Source organism: Bombina bombina, chromosome 2 (genome assembly GCF_027579735.1).
Source record: "Bombina bombina isolate aBomBom1 chromosome 2, aBomBom1.pri, whole genome shotgun sequence".
NCBI lineage: Eukaryota > Metazoa > Chordata > Amphibia > Anura > Bombinatoridae > Bombina > Bombina bombina.
In genome coordinates, this window is record NC_069500.1 from 640368819 (window position 1) to 640392818 (window position 24000).

A 24000-nucleotide genomic window follows, 5' to 3' on the forward strand; every position below is an offset into this window, starting at 1 on the left:
TAATCACCTTTAAATAGCCATCAGTCAGGTGAGACCACACCTTTCAACTTAATTACTTAGGTATACATTTTTCTTAACCTCTATTGCCATCTAGTGGTCTAACCCATATCAAACATACAATTTTATTTTACAAAAAATATTTTTAAAAAAAGAGAACAATCACATTTGTTGAAGAGCAGATATCAAAATGTCAAAATATAAAATTATAAAATTAAATGCCAGAAAAGGAATTGTATAAAGGTAAAAATCTTTTACTTTACAGGAATACACTTAAATCGAGTTCCCTATTCATACCATTGGGGATTAAGCAATCTAATTTATTAATCCAAAATGCCTCACGTTTTTTGAGAAGCAGTTCTCTATTGCCACCACGTCTAGGGCTCTGTATATGATCTATTATTTGGAATCTTAATTGTGCAATAGAGTTACCTTTACTCAAAAAATGGTGGGCAACTGGGGCCTTTAAATCTCCTGTCCTGATATTGGATTTATGTTGAATTATTCTGTCTCTCACCCTCTGGGTCGTCTCTCCGATGTAAATAAGCCCACACGGACATTTGATTAAATATACAACAAAATTGGCATTACAATTGTAATAGCCCTTTATTTTAAATTTCTGTCCCGTAAGGGGATGGATGAATATATCAGATTTTATCATGTTATTACAACTGGAGCAATTGAGACAAGGGAAACAGCCATTTCTCTCTGAAGTAATGTACCCCAATCTGGATTTCTTACTGGAACCCACGTCAGCCTTAACAATTTTATCTTTTAAACTAGGAAGTCTAGTGTAGGCTGGCATAGGTGGTTGGCGGAATGCTAGTACCTCAGGATTACACTCACTCAAAACATGCCAGTGCTTCCTAATGATCCTTTGTATTTCTGAACTGCAAGAATTGTATTCAGACACAAATACCATCCTGTCAGGGTCCTTTCTCTTATAGGTATTTCCAGTATTAACCCTTTCATCAGGTAGTTGTATCACCTTATCAATAGTCTCCTGAATCAAATCAGGGGGATAACCACGCTGCACAAATCTAATGCCCATCTCCTGTAATCTCTGCAAAGCCAAGGCTTTGTCTTTCACTATCCGCTTTACTCTCAACATTTGACTGTAAGGTAAAGATTTCACCAAAGCAGGTGCATGGGCACTAGAGAAGTGCAGGAGGCTGTTCCTATCAGTATCCTTTCTAAATATATCTGTTTTTAGAAGGGAACCATCTTTATAGATTTTAGTATCAAGGAAGTTAATAGACTCTTCACTCCAAGACATTGTAAATTTAATACATCCTGATGCCCTGTTCAATTCACTCACAAATTGTTGTAGGCATCCAACGTCACCCCACCAAATGCCAAATATGTCATCTATGTAACGCCACCAGGTGGCGCCACATAGAATGAAGAGCTCATTTTCATATACAAATTTCTCCTCGAAAATACTCATAAAAATATTGGCATAGGTAGGGGCGACGTTGGACCCCATAGCAGTTCCTTGTTTTTGTAAGAAATAAGAATCCTCAAAAAGGAAATAATTACAGTGCAGAATAATTTCCATTAACTCTATAATGAATTGCTGTTGCATAGCAGTGAACCTATTACTTTTACCAATAGCATATTTGATAGAATCTAACCCACTACTATGTGGTATAGACGTGTAGAGGCTAACAATGTCCAAGCTATACAAGATGCATTTATCCATATTCCCTGGCAGACCTTCAATCTTAGATAAAAAATCATTAGTATCTTTAATAAAAGACATAGCCTGAGCTACAAATGGTCTCAACAGTCTGTCAAGGTATATGGATATGTTTGTAAAGATAGAGTCAGAACCCGCCACTATGGGACGTCCAGGGGGGGTCCCCAGATTCTTATGAACCTTTGGGAGAGTGTAAAGCACTGGTATAGTGTATTCCTCTTTAATAAGATAATTTTTAGTTTCATTATCAATAATTCCATTCTGGAATGCTCTCTGTATGCATCTTTTTATGTCTACTGCAATTTTAGATGTGGGGTCTGAGGTTAATGGCATATATACATCTGTGTTAGCTAATTGAGCTTTAATTTCACCAATATAGTACCCCCTATCCAAAATAACTGTGGCTCCGCCCTTATCAGCTTGTTTGCAAAGTGCAAACGTCACTTCCGGTGCGGCTCGTCGACGAGAACGGAGGTCACAGAAGACGGCTAGCAGCTCTGACAGCACTATGGAATCCACTTCAGGGGATTCAGATGTCGGAGGAGACGGGGCGGTAGGAGGCATCACCGCAAAACCAATCCACAACAAGGTGTCACAGGTACCGCCAAGGAAGACACGCCGGGCGAACAAACACTAGTGTTGAACATCTCTAAGGTAGAACTCTCAAATGCCCAATACAAGGTGTTGGAGAAGGGACTTTCTTTTTGTAAACAAGATCATTGTAATTGGTTTAAATTAGATCAGGACCTTTACAAATTTAATAGAAATCTTAAGCTAAAATCCTTTTTTTCCAATGCTTATGATGGGTTTAAAAGTCAATTGAAAAATGTTTCTACCCCTGACGATTTAGCTATTAAGAGTCTTGGACTGAAAAATAAGAGTGCATTTGTTCCAACATGTTATGATTCAAGTATTGATGTATTCATGAAATTAGTTAAATCTGATTTGGATAACCTAAAGAAAAAATACTGTAAGAAGAAATTACGTTTTTTGCCTAATATGTCTAAAGAAGATAGTCAAGCCTTACAAGCAATTTGCAATAATAAAGAATTGATTTGCAAACAAGCTGATAAGGGCGGAGCCACAGTTATTTTGGATAGGGGGTACTATATTGGTGAAATTAAAGCTCAATTAGCTAACACAGATGTATATATGCCATTAACCTCAGACCCCACATCTAAAATTGCAGTAGACATAAAAAGATGCATACAGAGAGCATTCCAGAATGGAATTATTGATAATGAAACTAAAAATTATCTTATTAAAGAGGAATACACTATACCAGTGCTTTACACTCTCCCAAAGGTTCATAAGAATCTGGGGACCCCCCCTGGACATCCCATAGTGGCGGGTTCTTTACAAACATATCCATATACCTTGACAGACTGTTGAGACCATTTGTAGCTCAGGCTATGTCTTTTATTAAAGATACTAATGATTTTTTATCTAAGATTGAAGGTCTGCCAGGGAATATGGATAAATGCATCTTGTATAGCTTGGACATTGTTAGCCTCTACACGTCTATACCACATAGTAGTGGGTTAGATTCTATCAAATATGCTATTGGTAAAAGTAATAGGTTCACTGCTATGCAACAGCAATTCATTATAGAGTTAATGGAAATTATTCTGCACTGTAATTATTTCCTTTTTGAGGATTCTTATTTCTTACAAAAACAAGGAACTGCTATGGGGTCCAACGTCGCCCCTACCTATGCCAATATTTTTATGAGTATTTTCGAGGAGAAATTTGTATATGAAAATGAGCTCTTCATTCTATGTGGCGCCACCTGGTGGCGTTACATAGATGACATATTTGGCATTTGGTGGGGTGACGTTGGATCCCTACAACAATTTGTGAGTGAATTGAACAGGGCATCAGGATGTATTAAATTTACAATGTCTTGGAGTGAAGAGTCTATTAACTTCCTTGATACTAAAATCTATAAAGATGGTTCCCTTCTAAAAACAGATATATTTAGAAAGGATACTGATAGGAACAGCCTCCTGCACTTCTCTAGTGCCCATGCACCTGCTTTGGTGAAATCTTTACCTTACAGTCAAATGTTGAGAGTAAAGCGGATAGTGAAAGACAAAGCCTTGGCTTTGCAGAGATTACAGGAGATGGGCATTAGATTTGTGCAGCATGGTTATCCCCCTGATTTGATTCAGGAGACTATTGATAAGGTGATACAACTACCTGATGAAAGGGTTAATACTGGAAATACCTATAAGAGAAAGGACCCTGACAGGATGGTATTTGTGTCTGAATACAATTCTTGCAGTTCAGAAATACAAAGGATCATTAGGAAGCAGTGGCATGTTTTGAGTGAGTGTAATCCTGAGGTACTAGCATTCCGCCAACCACCTATGCCAGCCTACACTAGACTTCCTAGTTTAAAAGATAAAATTGTTAAGGCTGACGTGGGTTCCAGTAAGAAATCCAGATTGGGGTACATTACTTCAGAGAGAAATGGCAGTTTCCCTTGTCTCAATTGCTTCAGTTGTAATAACATGATAAAATCTGATATATTCATCCACCCCCTTACGGGACAGAAATTTAAAATAAAGGGCTATTACAATTGTAATGCCAATTTTGTTGTATATTTAATCAAATGTCCGTGTGGGCTTATTTACATCGGAGAGACGACCCAGAAGGTGAGAGACAGAATAATTCAACATAAATCCAATATCAGGACAGGAGATTTAAAGGCCCCAGTTGCCCACCATTTTTTGAGTAAAGGTCACTCTATTGCACAATTAAGATTCCAAATAATAGATCATATACAGAGCCCTAGACGTGGTGGCAATAGAGAACTGCTTCTCAAAAAACGTGAGGCATTTTGGATTAATAAATTAGATTGCTTAATCCCCAATGGTATGAATAGGGAACTCGATTTAAGTGTATTCCTGTAAAGTAAAAGATTTTTATCTTTATACAATTCCTTTTCTGGCATTTAATTTTATAATTTTATATTTTGACATTTTGATATCTGCTCTTCAACAAATGTGATTGTTCTCTTTTAAAAAAAATATTTTTTGTAAAATAAAATTGTATGTTTGATATGGGTTAGACCACTAGATGGCAATAGAGGTTAAGAAAAATGTATACCTAAGTAATTAAGTTGAAAGGTGTGGTCTCACCTGACTGATGGCTATTTAAAGGTGATTAACTCTAACAAACACTATGTGAACATGACTAAGGGATAACCACCCGAAACGTGGTTCTATTTTTACCTGCTCCTACTATGTGTTTAATAAAGGAACTTTCTATATGAGAAGTGGTGCTGCTGCATTCTTTGAAGACTTTGCCTGAAGAAGCCATTTTGTTCTGAATATTGTGTTTTTTAATTTTTTATTTTATATACATATTTCCTGTATTTTCTGTTTGTATCTTAAAAGAAAAAGACCAAAAAATAAATATGGTCATTAAAACTTTGATAAAACAACAAAGCTGGTGGCAGCCTAAGACTTTTGCACAGTACTGTGTGTGTGTGTATATATATGTGTGTGTGTGTGTGTGTGTGTGAAGGCACAGAGGCATACAGTGTCCAGTGAACGATAACAGAAGGGAAATATATGGTTATATACAAATCATATACTGACATAAAGTTATATATATCAACATGAAATCAACATGTATAAAGATGTGAAATTAGGTATACAGGTGAATATAAGATAGTCAAAAAAGGAGAAAGGAAATAAAAAAGGGAAGTGTGGACATAGTAATAATGACAAAAAGTGTGGACATAGGCTTACCTGTGTACCATATCGCGTATCCAATTAGTAGTAAAATATAACCCTGCTGTAGGAGGCATAAGAAAAATAAAAAAGACTTACAGCCACTATTTTTAGAGGATCCCACACTCAAAAAAATATTTCCAAAACCCCCTGTCCAGGCACAACCACCCATCCTAAAACAGAAACCGGTCCACAGGAAGCTACCCCTTGATAAAAAGAACACTCAAAATGGAACCAAGCGCTGCAACAAAGCAACACATTTGTGAAAGCAGCACAGCAAATCACAAGAGTAAGTCATATAACATTAAAGGGGCATATTCATGTATATCTGCAAATGTGGTATAGATGATACATTGCACTGCATGTGAAGTGGGATGTTATATTGGAGAAACAAGCCAAAAACTGCACCTTCGGATGAACTTACACAGACACTCAAACAAAAACCACTGTGAAACAAAATACTGTACCCCTGTTGGTCACCATTTCACCCAACCTGACCACTCCATCCAAAACCTCAAAATCAAGATTCTCAGAGGAAACTTCAAAAACACCATGGAAAGAAAAACCTTTGAAATAAAATTGATAATGTACTTCAACTTGCTAAATTCTGGACTAAGAGGCCTATTTATCAAAGTGTCAACTATGGTGCATTCGCGGGCGTCAATATGCTCGCCAATCTTCCATAAACATCGCTGCCACGGATCTGAATACGTTCTCTATATTTAACAAAAAAAACGTCAAAAACACGCGCATCAAGTACGGAGCGAAGAGGATCGGACTGATGTTAACAAATACTCTTGTTTTCTTTCATGTAATTAGTCCATGAGCTAGTGACGTATGGGATATACATTCCTACCAGGAGGGGCAAAGTTTCCCAAACCTCAAAATGCCTATAAATACACCCCTCACCACACCCACAAATCAGTTTTACAAACTTTGCCTCCTATGGAGGTGGTGAAGTAAGTTTGTGCTAGATTCTACGTTGATATGCGCTCCGCAACAGGTTGGAGCCCGGTTTTCCTCTCAGCGTGCAGTGAATGTCAGAGGGATGTGAGGAGAGTATTGCCTATTTGAATGCAATGATCTCCTTCTACGGGGTCTATTTCATAGGTTCTCTGTTATCGGTCATAGAGATTCATCTCTTACCTCCCTTTTCAGATCGACGCTATACTCTTATATATATATATATACCATTACCTCTGCTGATTTTCGTTTCAGTACTGGTTTGGCTTTCTACAACATGTAGACGAGTGTCCTGGGGTAAGTAAGTCTTATTTTCTGTGACACTCTAAGCTATGTTTGGGCGCTTTTTTATAAAGTTCTAAATATATGTATTCAAACATTTATTTGCCTTGACTCAGGATGTTCAACATTCCTTATTTTCAGACAGTCAGTTTCATATTTGGGATAATGCATTTGAATCAATCATTTTTTCTTACCTTAAAAAATTTCACTTTTTCCCTGTGGGCTGTTAGGCTCGTGGGGGCTGAAAATGGTTCATTTTATTGCGTCATTCTTGGCGCAGACTTTTTTGGCGCAAAAAATCTTTTCTGTTTCCGGCGTCATACGTGTCGCCGGAAGTTGCGTCATTTTTTGACGTTCTTTTGCGCCAAAAATGTCGGCGTTACGGATGTGGCGTCATTTTTGGCGCCAAAAGCATTTAGGCGCCAAATAATGTGGGCGTCTTATTTGGCGCTAAAAAAATATGGGCGTCGCTTTTGTCTCCACATTATTTAGGTCTCATTTTTTCATTGCTTCTGGTTGCTAGAAGCTTGTTCTTTGGCTTTTTTTCCCATTCCTGAAACTGTCATTTAAGGAATTTGATCAATTTTGCTTTATATGTTGTTTTTTCTCTTACATATTGCAAGATGTCTCATGTTGCATCTGAATCAGAAGATACTTCAGGAAAATCGCTGCCTGATGCTGGAACTACCAAAGCTAAGTGTATCTGCTGTAAACTTTTGGTAGCTGTTCCTCCAGCTGTTGTTTGTATTAAATGTCATGACAAACTTGTTAATGCAGAAAATATTTCCTTTAGTAAAATACCATTACCTGTTGCAGTTCCATCAACATCTAATGTTCAGAGTGTTCCTGATAACATAAGAGATTTTGTTTCTGAATCTATTAAGAAGGCTATGTCTGTTATTCCTCCTTCTAGTAAACATAAAAAGTCTTTTAAAACTTCTCTTTATCCAGATTAATTTTTAAATGAACATCATCATTCTGATTCTAATGATTCTTCTGGTTCAGAGGATTCTGTTTCAGAGGTTGATGCTGATAAATCTTCATATTTATTTAAAATGGAATTTATTCTTTCTTTACTTAAAGAAGTCCTAATTGCATTAGAAATTGAGGATTCTGGTCCTCTTGATACTAAATCTAAACGTTTAGACAAGGTCTTTAAATCTCCTGTAGTTATTCCAGAAGTTTTTCCTGTTCCTGGTGCTATTTCTGAAGTAATTTCCAGGGAATGGAATAATTTGGGTAATTCATTTACTCCTTCTAAACGTTTTAAGCAATTATATCCTGTGCCGTCTGACAGATTAGAGTTTTGGGACAAAATCCCTAAAGTTGATGGGGCTATCTCTACCCTTGCTAAACGTACTACTATTCCTACGGCAGATGGTACTTCCTTTAAGGATCCTTTAGATAGGAAAATTGAATCCTTTCTAAGAAAAGCTTATTTGTGTTCAGGTAATCTTCTTAGACCTGCTATATCTTTGGCGGATGTTGCTGCAGCTTCAACGTTTTGGTTGGAAACTTTAGCGCAACAAGTAACAGATCATGATTCTCATAACATTATTATTCTTCTTCAACATGCTAATAATTTTATCTGTGATGCCATTTTTGATATTATCAGAGTTGATGTCAGGTTTATGTCTCTAGCTATTTTAGCTAGAAGAGCTTTATGGCTTAAAACTTGGAATGCTGATATGTCTTCTAAATCGACTCTACTTTCCCTTTCTTTCCAGGGTAATAAATTATTTGGTTCTCAGTTGGATTCTATTATCTCAACTGTTACTGGTGGGAAAGGAACTTTTTTACCACAGGATAAAAAATCTAAGGGTAAAAACAGGGCTAATAATCGTTTTCGTTCCTTTCGTTTCAACAAAGAACAAAAGCCTGATCCTTCATCCTCAGGAGCAGTTTCAGTTTGGAAACCATCTCCAGTCTGGAATAAATCCAAGCCTTCTAGAAAAGCAAATCCAGCTTCTAAGTCCACATGAAGGTGTGGCCCTCATTCCAGCTCAGCTGGTAGGGGGCAGATTACATTTTTTCAAAGAAATTTGGATCAATTCTGTTCACAATCTGTGGATTCAGAACATTATTTCAGAAGGGTACAGAATTGGTTTCAAGATAAGACCTCCTGCAAAGAGATTTTTTCTTTGCCGTGTCCCAGTAAACCCAGCGAAAGCTCAAGCATTTCTGAAATGTGTTTCAGATCTAGAGTTGGCTGGAGTAATTATGCCAGTTCCAGTTCTGGAACAGGGGCTGGGGTTTTATTCGAATCTCTTCATTGTACCAAAGAAGGAGAATTCCTTCAGACCAGTTCTGGATCTAAAAATATTGAATCGTTATGTAAGGATACCAACATTCAAAATGGTAACTGTAAGGACTATCCTGCCTTTTGTTCAGCAAGGGCATTATATGTCTACAATAGATTTACAGGATGCATATCTGCATATTCCGATTCATCCAGCTCACTATCAGTTTCTGAGATTCTCTTTCCTAGACAAGCATTACCAGTTTGTGGCTCTGCCGTTTGGCCTAGCAACAGCTCCAAGAATTTTTACAAAGGTTCTCGGTGCCCTTCTATCTGTAATCAGAGAACAGGGTATTGTGGTATTTCCTTATTTGGACGATATCTTGGTACTTGCTCAGTCTTCACATTTAGCAGAATTTCATACGAATCGACTTTTGTTGTTTCTTCAAAATCATGGTTGGAGGATCAATTCACTAAAAAGTTCATTGATTCCTCAGACAAGGGTAACCTTTTTGGGTTTCCAGATAGATTCAGTGTCCATGACTCTGTCTTTGACAGACAAGAGACGTCTAAAATTGATTTCAGCTTGTCAAAACCTTCAGTCACAATCATTCCCTTCGGTAGCCTTATGCATGGAAATTCTAGGTCTTATGACTGCTGCATCGGACACGATCCCCTTTGCTCGTTTTCACATGCGACCTCTTCAGCTCTGTATGCTGAACCAATGGTGCAGGGATTACACAAAGATATCTCAATTAATATCTTTAAAACCGATTGTACGACACTCTCTGACGTGGTGGACAGATCACCATCGTTTAGTTCAGGGGGCTTCTTTTGTTCTTCTGACCTGGACTGTAATTTCAACAAATGCAAGTCTTACAGGTTGGGGAGCTGTGTGGGGGTCTCTGACAGCACAAGGGGTTTGGGAATCTCAGGAGGTGAGATTACCGATCAATATTTTGGAACTCCGTGCAATTTTCAGAGCTCTTCAGTCTTGGTCTCTTCTGAAGAGAGAATCGTTCATTTGTTTTCAGACAGACAATGTCACAACTGTGGCATACATCAATCATCAAGGAGGGACTCACAGTCCTCTGGCTATGAAAGAAGTATCTCGAATTCTGGTTTGGGCAGAATCCAGCTCCTGTCTAATCTCTGCGGTTCATATTCCAGGAATAGACAATTGGGAAGCGGATTATCTCAGTCGCCAAACGTTGCATCCGGGCGAATGGTCTCTTCACCCAGAGGTATTTCTTCAGATTGTTCAAATGTGGGAACTTCCAGAAATAGATCTGATGGCTTCTCATCTAAACAATAAACTTCCCAGGTATCTGTCCAGATCCCGGGATCCTCAGGCGGAGGCAGTGGATGCATTATCACTTCCTTGGAAGTATCATCCTGCCTATATCTTTCCGCCTCTAGTTCTTCTTCCAAGAGTAATCTCCAAGATTCTGAAGGAATGCTCGTTTGTTCTGCTGGTAGCTCCAGCATGGCCTCACAGGTTTTGGTATGCGGATCTTGTCCGGATGGCCTCTTGCCAACCGTGGACTCTTCCGTTAAGACCAGACCTTCTGTCGCAAGGTCCTTTTTTCCATCAGGATCTCAAATCCTTAAATTTAAAGGTATGGAGATTGAACGCTTGATTCTTGGTCAAAGAGGTTTCTCTGACTCTGTGATTAATACTATGTTACAGGCTCGTAAATCTGTATCTAGAGAGATATATTATAGAGTCTGGAAGACTTATATTTCTTGGTGTCTTTCTCATCATTTTTCCTGGCATTCTTTTAGAATTCCGAGAATTTTACAGTTTCTTCAGGATGGTTTAGATAAAGGTTTGTCCGCAAGTTCCTTGAAAGGTCAAATCTCTGCTCTTTCTGTTCTTTTTCACAGAAAGATTGCTAATCTTCCTGATATTCATTGTTTTGTAAAAGCCTTGGTTCGTATAAAACCTGTCATTAAGTCAATTTCTCCTCCTTGGAGTTTCAATTTGGTTCTGGGGGCTCTTCAATCTCCTCCGTTTGAACCTATGCATTCATTAGACATTAAATTACTTTCTTGGAAAGTTTTGTTCCTTTTGGCCATCTCTTCTGCCAGAAGAGTCTCTGAATTGTCTGCTCTTTCTTGTGAGTCTCCTTTTCTGATTTTTCATCAGGATAAGGCGGTGTTGCGAACTTCTTTTAAATTTTTACCTAAGGTTGTGAATGCCAACAACATTAGTAGAGAAATTGTAGTTCCTTCATTATGCCCTAATCCTAAGAATTCTAAGAAGAAATCATTGCATTCTTTGGATGTTGTTAGAGCTTTGAAATATTATGTTGAAGCTACTAAGACTTTCCGAAAGACTTCTAGTCTATTTGTCATCTTTTCCGGTTCTAGAAAAGGCCAGAAAGCTTCTGCCATTTCTTTGGCATCTTGGTTGAAATCTTTAATTCATCATGCCTATGTTGAGTCGGGTAAAACTCCGCCTCAGAGGATTACAGCTCATTCTACTAGGTCAGTTTCTACTTCCTGGGCGTTTAGGAATGAAGCTTCGGTTGATCAGATTTGCAAAGCAGCAACTTGGTCTTCTTTGCATACGTTTACTAAATTCTACCATTTTGATGTGTTTTCTTCTTCTGAAGCAGTTTTTGGTAGAAAAGTACTTCAGGCAGCTGTTTCAGTTTGAATCTTCTGCTTATGTTTTCATTTAAACTTTATTTTGGGTGTGGATTATTTTCAGCAGGAATTGGCTGTCTTTATTTTATCCCTCCCTCTCTAGTGACTCTTGTGTGGAAAGATCCACATCTTGGGTAGTCATTATCCCATGCGTCACTAGCTCATGGACTCTTGCTAATTACATGAAAGAAAACATAATTTATGTAAGAACTTACCTGATAAATTCATTTCTTTCATATTAGCAAGAGTCCATGAGGCCCACCCTTTTTTGTGGTGGTTATGATTTTTTTGTATAAAGCACAATTATTCCAATTCCTTATTTTTTATGCTTTCGCACTTTTTTCTTATCACCCCACTTCTTGGCTATTCGTTAAACTGATTTGTGGGTGTGGTGAGGGGTGTATTTATAGGCATTTTGAGGTTTGGGAAACTTTGCCCCTCCTGGTAGGAATGTATATCCCATACGTCACTAGCTCATGGACTCTTGCTAATATGAAAGAAATGAATTTATCAGGTAAGTTCTTACATAAATTATGTTATTTTGATATCTATATATGTATATATATATATATATATATATATTGTGTACCAAAATACCATCAGATATATGTAAAATATGTATTTATATCTATGTGGAAAGTATTAGAATGTTAAATATTAGCGCACTTGAGAATATGTGAACGGCTTTGCGTGCGAGTAGGGTGTTTATCCCCCCCACACACACTTTTTTTGCTCTATTGACTTCTATTGGAGAATGGTTAGCGCCCAAGCGAAAACTGTTTATTTTCAACTTGTAATACGAGCGCTACCTGACAAGTGAAAAAACTTACTTCTAGCGGAGTTAGCTCTTGAGTGGAAGCGTTAACTACCACTCCACTTGTAATCTGACCCAAAGTCGGCAAAGTGGCACAAGACCTTTGCTGAAATACTTTCTCAGCAAATGGAGGCTGAGTTGCAGACTTTAAAAGAAAATCCAATATCCTGCTCAGCAGAAACAGCTTTTGGATAGGCAGATAGATATTTAGAATTTGTCAAGAGGTCTTCCGTTATTAGACCGCTGCTGGGTTCATCTAACTTGGGATTGGGGAACAGTATGCCAGGGTAAGTACGGCCACGTTTTGTGGGACAATTCAGGATCTAAACTTTCTATTATTATATAAAAGGTGATATCTGTTGCATTAAGATATTGGTATTTCTGGAATATTGTTGAGTTGCATCCGTATATTGTTTTTGGCAATGTGACAACTGTGCGATATCTAAAACATCAGGAAGGAAATTAAGTATTGAGTTGTTATGCAAAACTGATTCAATTTTCTTTTGGTTTCAAAAATGTTTAGTCAAACTCATTTACATTTAAAAACTCATTACTTGTTAAGGCATTTAGATTGCACAGGCAAACTACCTTAGCATGCATCAAGGGCTTTCAACAGAATTGTAGATGCATTGAAGCTGCACAGAACTCTGTTCTTGTAGAATATTGGCGAATGCTAAAACATTGCAACCAACAACTTCCTCAATTGTTCAGTCACTTGCTCTTGGCAGAATATGTGTAAAACTTGTTTATCTATTTCTTGAGCTTGATTCTGAATTTACTCTGTAAAATTTAGAAAAAGAATCTGAAGGTAATAACAATCCTTCCGATTTGATTATTAGTTTTGCTTTTCTCAAAATGTCAGCACTGGAACCTCTGTTTGTTTTCCGTTTGTGTGTGTGTGTGTTTTTTTTTTTTTAAGATCTTCATAAGGGAACCTTCCTGCATCCCAGCATATTTGCTTTCAAGGGCATAAATGAAGAATTGTCTTGCTAAAACTGTAACTTCTAATTGTTCAAAACTACACTGAAATCTACTTTATCAGTTTTTTTAAATTGCTGGGATAAAAAAACTGTAGATATTTGTATTTTGGCACAGTAGAAAAAAAGACAATCAGTTTTTAGCTTTTTTTTTAACGCTAGTTATAACTTTTATACTGATTTCGGTTAATGATCTGGATTTTATATTTGATTTGAAGGTTATGTTTGTTTATGTAAAGTATGTTGATTTTTGAATGCTTTAGAATTATAGTTTTGATTTTCAACCTAGCCTGAGCAGACCAGAAAGACTTATTAGCTGATGTTTAATTTGATATATGTGATTTCCTAAAAGTGGATTTGAACTAGCAATAGCTTAGAGCAAGTAAACAAATGTAACCTGTGTTTATGATGGAACAGTCTGTATGTCATGTCTTTGTGAAATGTACAACTACTAAAGGACTTATTAAGCATTCAGGAAGCTCAGAAAAGAGAGTATCTCACTGCCATGCTATACTTCAGATCACACTCAAGGTTGTTAATATCTTTCTTTTTAATAGTCATGTTTTAGAAGATCTTGTATAGAAGTGATTAAACCAACAAAATATACAAACATTTTGGTAGCCTTAACTACATGAATGGAATACATTGATAATTTAAATATTTAAGGAACAACAGAAAACAATATCTAATTTTTGTTTTTGCTTTTGTGTCTAGGATCCGTAAGAAAGTCTTGGAGAGACGTAATGAAAAGAAATTTGTAGATCGTATATGCAGACAGGAGACCCTTGTATCTGAGATGGTGAGTCTCCTGGTCTGCTACTTCTAACCTATTACCTGCAGTGTTAAAATAATTTTGAAATTCTCACAATCTCTTTTAAGGAAACCTAAAGGACAAATGTGGTATTCATTGGTTAGTTGGGGCAACTATGGGATCAATGGTCAACATTATAAATATTTGTAATCTCTTCCCTCATACAAATATGTCTACCATCTTGATGGGCTTACCGCTCAAACAGCAACGTTTCAGGCTATTCACCCTTATTCATGAATAAGGGTGAGTAACCGAAACGTTGCTGTTTGCTTGGATCAAACTCTGCAATAAAGGAGATTATTTTTACATGAGTGCTGTAGAGTTGCATCTTTTAACTAGATTTTTGGAGGCTGGCAGAGTGCCTATGCTCTTACGTGCACCTTTATTGGGACATTGCTGATTTCAGTATTGGATTTTATTTCTTGCATAACCATTATCATTCTCCATGGGAGTGAGCACAATGTTAACTATATCACACACATGAACTAGCCCTGTCTAACTGTTGTGTAATATTTAAAAATCACTGAAATAAGGGGCGGTCTGCAGGAGCTTCAAAACAGGCAAACTTAAAGGTTATAAAGTATATTAATATAACAATGTTGTTTATGCAAAGCTGGGGAATGTAAGTAAAGGTGTTTCCTATCTTTTTAAACAATAAAATAAAATCAAGTAGACTGTCCCTTTTTTAAACTACAAATCTTAAACTGTAAGGCATGGCATCCTTCTTAATAAATAAATACAAACATATTTTTGTCACTTTCTTATAGAGCCATATTCAGAACTGTTTGGTACATAGTGCCTTCTTGGCGTAAGCCCCAAATTCTCCATTAGTCTTCAGGGATGCCTCATCCTGGTGTATTTAGGCAATTTGTATCATTTTGAAAATATAGATTTTGCTTTTTGGCCTCTCTAGGGATTTTTATTTTTTTATTTTTTATTTTTACAAAAAACAAGAGATTTCCGTCTATAAGGCAGGGGGAGTCCACAAATTAATTCCTTATTGTTGGGAAATACAACACCTGGCCACCAGGAAAAGGCAAAGACACCCCAGCCAAAGTCTTTATACCTCGATAGGATCGAGGGTTAATATCTCTTTCAGGGAGATTATTTGAACAGTTTGGGGATTTATATCTGCTTAATGTGAGAGTTTTTTTAGGCTCATAGGCTGTGTGTTTTTGGCTTAGAACAACCGGGTTTCACTTTCGTTTTTGAAGTGTTGCGCAGCTCATAATAGCTTGGCACCCTTTTGCATAGCAGGGGACGTCCTGTCTTGCGTACCACGTGAGCGTTTTCACTGTTTACTTTCTGGGTCTAGGAGGTGGTGATTACCCCAGCCATTGGGAGTATTAAGGTGCCGTTTTTTAAATAAAAGCGTTTCTTTTTGATTGTCCTACTGTGGGTATATACAAAGCTATGGAGGACTCTGATACTATATTAGAAGGTTCCGCTCCTTCTGTATTGAATAATAATTCCTGTTTATATTGTGAGGAGGCTGTGGTTTGTCTGCCTGATCAATTTTGTTCCATTTGCCTAAACACTGCTCTAATGTCTAAGAATGGAGACAAGCCTGCTAATACTCATAGCACTATTAGCTCTTCTGAGCCGTCTACTTCTCAGGAATCTGGGTCCCGAGAAATTACTGCATTAACGCCTCCACATGCAGTTCCCCGTGACTCAACTAATCCTCCATCTGGAGGGGACCTTTTTCCAGCGGACTTTACAGCGCAGTTACAGTCGGTGGTGTCTGCAGCCCTGAGTGCCTTACCTCGCTCTAACAAATGCAAGAGAAAGGTTAAACATAGTTCTCCTGACCTAGAGTCATCTAAATATTTGTCGGATTTAGCTACTATATTCCAGCTATCCGAGGATGAGTTAACCTCTGTAGCTTCAGAGGGTGAACTTCAGTTACTAAACCTCCTTCAGCGGAGGAACTCTCCTTTAGATTTAAAATTGAGCATCTGCGTTTTTTTATTATAGGAGGTTCTGTCTACTTTAGAGGTTCCAGAGGCTACACTCCCTGAGGAGTCTAAGATCCCTAAATTAGACAGGGTTTCTGAAGATAGGAAGGTCCCTCTGACTTTTCCTATGCCAGTTAAGATGGCGAACATTATTAGTAACTAATGGGAAAGAGTATAAACTTCTTTTCTCCAACATTGGTGTGTCCGGTCCACGGCGTCATCCTTACTTGTGGGATATTCTCTTCCCCAACAGGAAATGGCAAAGAGTCCCAGCAAAGCTGGTCACATGATCCCTCCTAGGCTCCGCCCACCCCAGTCATTCTCTTTGCCGTTGCACAGGCAACATCTCCACGGAGATGGTTAAGAGTTTTTTGGTGTTTAAATGTAGTTTTTATTCTTCTATCAAGTGTTTGTTATTTTAAAATAGTGCTGGTATGTACTATTTACTCTGAAACAGAAAAGGATGAAGATTTCTGTTTGTAAGAGGAAGATGATTTTAGCAGACAGTAACTAAAATCGATTGCTGTTTCCACACAGGACTGTTGAGATGAAGTAACTTCAGTTGGGGGGAAACAGTTAGCAGACTTTTCTGCTTAAGGTATGACTAGCCATATTTCTAACAAGACCATGTAATGCTGGCAGGCTGTCATTTCCCCTCATGGGGACCGGTAAGCCATTTTCTTAGTCAAACATAAAAGAATAAAGGGCTTAAAAAAAGGGCTTAAAAACTGGTAGACATTTTTATGGGCTAAAACGATTGCTTTATTGGGGCATATTATGCAGATTCTAGCTAATAATTGGCATTATAATCTTGGGGAACGTTTAAAAAACGGCAGGCACTGTGTTGGACACCTTTTTTAGTCTGGGGGCCTTTCTAGTTATAGACTGAGCCTCATTTTCGCGCCATTACTGCGCAGTTGTTTTTGGAGAGCAAGGCATGCAGATGCATGTGTGAGGATCTAAGAATCACTAAAAAAGCTTCTAGAAGGCGTCATTTGGTATCGTATTCCCCTCTGGGCTTGGTTGGGTCTCAGCAAAGCATATAGCTGGGACTGTATAGGGGTTAAATTTAAAAACGGCGCCGGTTCCGTTATTTTAAGGGTTAAAGCTCTGAAATTTGGTGTGCAATACTTTTAATGCTTTAAGACACTGGTGAAATTTTGGTAATTTTTGAACAATTCCTTCATACTTTTTCACATATTCAGTAATAAAGTGTTTTCAGTTTGAAATTTAAAGAGACAGTAACGGTTTTATTTTAAAATGTTTTTTTTGTGCTTTGTTGACAAGTTTAAGCCTGTTTAACATGTCTGTACCATCAGATAAGCTATGTTCTATATGTATGAAAGCCAATGTGTCTCCCCATTTAAATTTATGTGATAATTGTGCCATAGTGTCCAAACAAAGTAAGGACAGTAATGCCACAGATAATGATATTGCCCAAGATGATTCCTCAAATGAGGGGAGTAAACATGATACTACATCATCCCCTACTGTGTCTACACCAGTTTTGCCCACACTGGAGGCCCCTAGTACATCTAGTGCGCCAATACTTATTACCATGCAACAATTAACGGCTGTAATGGATAACTCCATAGCAAATCTTTTATCCAAAATGCCTACTTATCAGAGAAAGCGCGATTGCTCTGTTTTAAACACTGAAGAGCAAGAGGGCGCTGATGATAACTGTTCTGACATACCCTCACACCAATCTCAAGGGGCCATGAGGGAGGTTTTGTCTGATGGAGAAATCTCAGATTCAGAAAAAATTTCTCATCAAGCTGAACCTGATGTTGTGACATTTAAATTTAAATTAGAACATCTCCGCGCACTGCTTAAGGAGGTGTTATCTACTCTGGATGATTGTGTCAATTTGGTCATTCCAGAGAAATTATGTAAGATGGACAAGTTCCTAGAGGTTCCGGTGCCCCCCGACGCTTTTCCTATACCCAAGCGGGTGGCGGACAAAGTAAATAAAGAGTGGGAAAAGCCCGGCATACCTTTTGTTCCCCCCCCCCCATATTTAAATTATTTCCTATAGTCGACCCCAGAAAGGACTTATGGCAGACAGTCCCCAAGGTCGAGGGGGCGGTTTCTACTCTAAACAAACGCACTACTATTCCTATCGAAGATAGTTGTGCTTTCAAAGATCCTATGGATAAAAAATTAGAGGAACTAGAAAAGTCGCTCAGTAAAGAATCTTCGTATGAGGTTATGGACAGAGTTCAAGCACTTAAATTGGCTAACTCTTTTGTTTTAGATGCCGCTTTGCAATTAGCTAGATTAGCGGCGAAAAATTCAGGGTTTGCTATCGTGGCGCGCAGAGCGCTTTGGCTAAAGTCTTGGTCAGCGGATGTGTCTTCCAAGACAAAATTGCTTAACATTCCTTTCAAAGGTAAAACATTATTTGGACCAGATTTGAAAGAGATTATTTCAGACATCACTGGGGGAAAGGGCCACGCCCTCCCACAGGATAGGTCTTTTAAGGCTAAAAATAAGCCTAATTTTCGTCCCTTTCGCAGAAACGGACCATCCTCTAATTCTGCATCCTCTAAGCAAGAGGGTAATACTTCACAACCCAAACCAGCCTGGAAACCAATGCAAGGCTGGAACAAGGGTAAGCAGGCCAAGAAGCCTACCACTGCTACCAAAACAGCATGAAGGGATAGCCCCCGATCCGGGACCGGATCTGGTGGGGGGCAGACTCTCTCTCTTTGCTCAGGCTTGGGCAAGAGATGTTCAGGATCCTTGGGCGCTAGAAATAGTTTCTCAAGGTTATCTCCTGGAATTCAAGGAACTACCCCCAAGGGGAAGGTTCCACAGGTCTCACTTATCTTCAAACCAAATAAAGAGACAGGCATTCTTACATTGTGTAGAAGACCTGTTAAAGATGGGAGTGATACATCCAGTTCCAATAAGAGAACAAGGAATGGGATTTTATTCCAATCTGTTCATAGTTCCCAAAAAAGAGGGAACATTCAAACCAATTTTGGATCCTAAACAAATTTCTCAGGGTACCATCGTTCAAAATGGAAACTATTCGAACGATCCTACCCACCATCCAGGAAAGTCAATTTATGACTACCGTGGATTTAAAGGATGCGTACCTACATATTCCTATCCACAAGGAACATCATCAGTTCCTAAGGTTCGCTTTTCTGGACAAGCATTATCAGTTTGTGGCACTTCCATTCGGATTAGCCACTGCTCCAAGGATTTTCACAAAGGTACTAGGGTCCCTTCTAGCGGTTCTAAGACCAAGGGGCATTGCAGTAGTACCTTACTTGGACGACATCCTAATTCAAGCGTCGTCCCTGTCAAAAGCAAAGGCTCATACGGACATCGTCCTAGCCTTTCTCAGATCTCACGGATGGAAGGTGAACAAAGAAAAAAGTTCTCTGTCCCCGTCAACAAGAGTTCCCTTCTTGGGAACAATAATAGATTCCTTAGAAATGAGGATTTTTCTGACAGAGGTCAGAAAATCAAAACTCCTAAGCTCTTGTCAAGTACTTCATTCTGTTCCTCGTCCTTCCATAGCGCAGTGCATGGAAGTAATAGGATTGATGGTTGCAACAATTCATCTAAGACCATTACAACTGTGCATGCTCAGACAGTGGAATGGGGATTATACAGACTTGTTTCCAATGATTCAAGTAGATCAAAAGACCAGAGATTCACTCCGTTGGTGGCTGACCCTGGACAATCTGTCACAGGGAATGAGCTTCCGCAGACCAGAGTGGGTCATTGTCACGACCGACGCCAGTCTAGTGGGCTGAGGCGCGGTCTGGGAATCCCTGAAAGCTCAGGGTCTATGGTCTCGGGAAGAGTCTCCTCTCACGATAAACATTCTGGAACTGAGAGCGATATTCAATGCTCTCAGAGCTTGGCCTCAACTAGCAAAGGCCAAATTCATAAGGTTTCAATCAGACAACATGACGACAGTTGCATATATCAATCATCAGGGGGGAACAAGGAGTTCCCTGGCGATGAAAGAAGTGACCAAGATAATTCAATGGGCGGAGGATCACTCCTGCCACTTGTCTGCGATCCACATCCCAGGAGTGGAAAATTGGGAAGCGGATTTTCTGAGTCGTCAGACATTCCATCCGGGGGAGTGGGAACTCCATCCGGAAATCTTTGCCCAAATAACTCAATTATGGGGCATTCCAGACATGGATCTGTTGGCGTCTCGTCAGAACTTCAAGGTTCCTTGCTACGGGTCGAGATCCAGGGATCCCAAGGCGACTCTAGTAGATGCACTAGTAGCACCTTGGACCTTCAACCTAGCTTATGTATTCCCACCGTTTCCTCTCATTCAGGATCATTCAGGATCAATCAGGAGAGGGCCTCGGTGATCTTGATAGCTCCTGCGTGGCCACGCAGGACTTGGTATGCAGACCTGGTGAATATGTCATCGGCTCCACCATGGAAGCTACCTTTGAGACAGGACCTTCTTGTTCAGGGTCCATTCGAACATCCGAATCTGGTCTCCCTCCAACTGACGGCTTGGAGATTAAACGCTTGATTTTATCAAAGCGTGGGTTTTCAGATTCTGTAATAGATACTCTGATTCGGGCTAGAAAGCCTGTAACTAGAAAAATTTACCATAAAATATGGAAAAAATATATCTGTTGGTGTGAATCCAAAGGATTCCCATGGAACAAGATAAAAATTCCTAAGATTCTATCCTTTCTACAAGAAGGTTTGGAGAAAGGATTATCTGCAAGTTCTCTAAAAGGACAGATCTCTGCTTTATCTGTCTTACTACACAAAAGACTGGCAGCCGTGCCAGATGTTCAAGCATTTGTTCAGGCTCTGGTTAGGATCAAGCCTGTTTACAGACCTTTGACTCCTCCCTGGGGTCTAAATCTAGTTCTTTCAGTTCTTCAAGGGGTTCCGTTTGAACCTTTACATTCCATAGATATTAAGTTACTATCTTGGAAAGTTTTGTTTTTAGTTGCAATTTCTTCTGCTAGAAGAGTTTCAGAGTTATCTGCTCTGCAGTGTTCTCCGCCCTATCTGGTGTTCCATGCAGATAAGGTGGTTTTGCGAACTAAGCCTGGTTTTCTTCCGAAAGTTGTTTCTAACAAAAATATTAACCAGGAGATAGTTGTACCTTCTTTGTGTCCGAATCCAGTTTCAAAGAAGGAACGTTTGTTACACAATTTGGACGTAGTCCGTGCTCTAAAATTCTATTTAGAGGCTACTAAAGATTTCAGACAAACATCTTCCTTGTTTGTTGTTTATTCTGGTAAAAGGAGAGGTCAAAAAGCGACTTCTACCTCTCTTTCCTTTTGGCTTAAAAGCATTATCAGATTGGCTTATGAGACTGCCGGACGGCAGCCTCCCGAAAGAATCACAGCTCACTCCACTAGGGCTGTAGCTTCCACATGGGCCTTCAAGAACGAGGCTTCTGTTGACCAGATATGTAAGGCAGCGACTTGGTCTTCACTGCACACTTTTCCAAAATTTTACAAATTTGATACTTTTGCTTCTTCGGAGGCTATTTTTGGGAGAAAGGTTTTGCAAGCTGTGGTTCCTTCCGTTTAGGTGACCTGATTTGCTCCCTCCCTTCATCCGTGTCCTAAAGCTTTGGTATTGGTTCCCACAAGTAAGGATGACGCCGTGGACCGGACACACCAATGTTGGAGAAAACAGAATTTATGCTTACCTGATAAATTACTTTCTCCAACGGTGTGTCCGGTCCACGGCCCGCCCTGGTTTTTTTAATCAGGTCTGATGAATTATTTTCTCTAACTACAGTCACCACGGTTTCATATGGTTTCTCCTATATATATTTCCTCCTGTCCGTCGGTCGAATGACTGGGGTGGGCGGAGCCTAGGAGGGATCATGTGACCAGCTTTGCTGGGACTCTTTGCCATTTCCTGTTGGGGAAGAGAATATCCCACAAGTAAGGATGACGCCGTGGACCGGACACACCGTTGGAGAAAGTAATTTATCAGGTAAGCATAAATTCTGTTTTTCCCCCTCGTCTACTTTTAAAAAATGATTCCCGGTCTCTGACTCTCAATTAGATTTGTGGGGCTCTATCCCGAAGGTGGATAGCGCTATCTCCACGCTGGCTAAGCATACAGCTATCCCTCTGGAGGATAGTTCTTCTTTTAGAGAGCCTATGGATAAAAAATGGAAACTTTTCTGAGGAAGATGTTTCAACATACAGGGTTTTTATTTCAACTGGCGGCAGCTGTAGCCTCAGTTGCTGGAGCAGCTACCTACTGGTGCGACACTGTTAGAGCTCATTTAGGTGGAGACTCCCCTCGAGGATAATTAGGAGAGAATTAAGGCACTGAGAATTGCTAACTTTCATCTGTGATGCAAATATGCAGATTATTTGCATAAATGCAAAGGCTGCTGGCTTTGTGGTTCTAGCCCGCCGGGCTCTCTGGTCGAAGTCTTGGTCCTTTCTCTTCCCTTCAAGGGGAAGATTTTATTCAGTCCAGGGCTGGACTCCATTATCTCTACGGTTACTGGCGGGAAAGAATAATAGGCCTAAGGGACGGCAACTGTCTAATTTTCAATCCTTTCGTGCTGACAAGTCGCAACCACAGGAGTCCTCTTCCAAGTCCAAGCAGCCCAAGAGTACTTGGAAGCCGGCTCACTCCTGAAATAAGTCCAAACAGACTAAGAAGCCCGCTGAGAATTGGTATGAAGGGGCGGCCTCCGATCAGGGATCGGATCGAGTAGGGGGCAGACTGTCTCTTTTTTCAGACGCTTGGTTCCAGGATGTACAGGATCCTTTGGTCCATGGAGGTTGTATCTCAAGGACACAGGATAGAATTCAAGTCTCTTCCGCCCAGGGGCAGATTCCTACTTTCCAGTCTTTCGACAAGACCAGAAAAGAGGGCTGCCTTCTTAGGTTGCGTATGGGATCTCTCCTCTCTAGGAGTAATTTTCCTGGTACCTACAGCAGAAAGAGGTTTGGGGTTTTATTCAAACCTTTTTGTGGTTCCAAAGAAGGAGGGGACTTTCTGTCCAATTCTGGACCTAAAGTGCCTAAACAAGTTTCTGAGTGTTCCCTCTTTTCAGATGGAAATAATACAGTCAATCCTGCCTCTGGTTCAGGAAGAACAGTTTATGACCATTATAGATTTGAAGGATGCATACCTTCACGTCCTGATTCACAAGGAACATTTTCGGTTCCTGCGGTTTTCTTTTCTGGATCAACACTTCCAGTTCATAGCTCTTCCATTTGGCCTAGCTACTGCTCCAATTATATTTACAAAGGTTCTGAGGGCTCTTCTAGCCGTTGCCAGAACATGAGGTATTGCAGTAGCGCCTTAACTGGACGATATCTTGGTACAGGCACCATTTTTTCGTCTATCGGAAGAACATTCGGAGTCCCTTCTCAGTCTTCTTCGATCACATGGATGGGAGATAAACTTGGAAAAAAGTTCTCTTACTCCAACATTTTTAAATATTCTCAGTGATAACTTCTTGTCACAATTAATAGAGGAGCCAACTAGGAGTAACGCTATATTTGATTTAGTGCTATCAAATAATACAGATAGAATATCAAACATAGAAGTCAAAGAACATTTGGGTAACAGTGATCATAACATGGTCACATTTGAAATCTCTTTTCATAAGCAGTGTCTTAAAGGTTTAACCAAGACTTTTTTAATTTTAAGAAAGCAAAATTCAACGATTTAAGGAAATCATTAAATAACATAAATTGGTACACAGTATTCTCTAATAAAAATACAGAGGATAAATGGATAACATTTAAAACTTTGTTAAATAAATATACATATCAACAAATATCATATGGTTATAAAAATAAAAAATCCAAGCCAATGTGGCTGAATATAAATGTGTTAAGAGAAATTAGGAAAAAAACATAGGGCATTTA

The 24000-nt window shown here is 39.2% G+C and overlaps 1 protein-coding gene across 2 annotated transcripts in view; it reads left to right on the plus strand.

Annotated features, from left to right (window-relative positions):
* Positions 1-24000, plus strand: part of SNAPC3 (small nuclear RNA activating complex polypeptide 3) — a 334648-nt gene that overhangs the window by 169166 nt on the left and 141482 nt on the right. For both annotated transcript variants that reach the window (XM_053702581.1, XM_053702580.1), the window contains exon 3: positions 14078-14162. In XM_053702581.1, coding sequence (XP_053558556.1) covers positions 14078-14162 — 85 coding nt within the window. The remainder of the gene's footprint in view (positions 1-14077; positions 14163-24000) is intronic.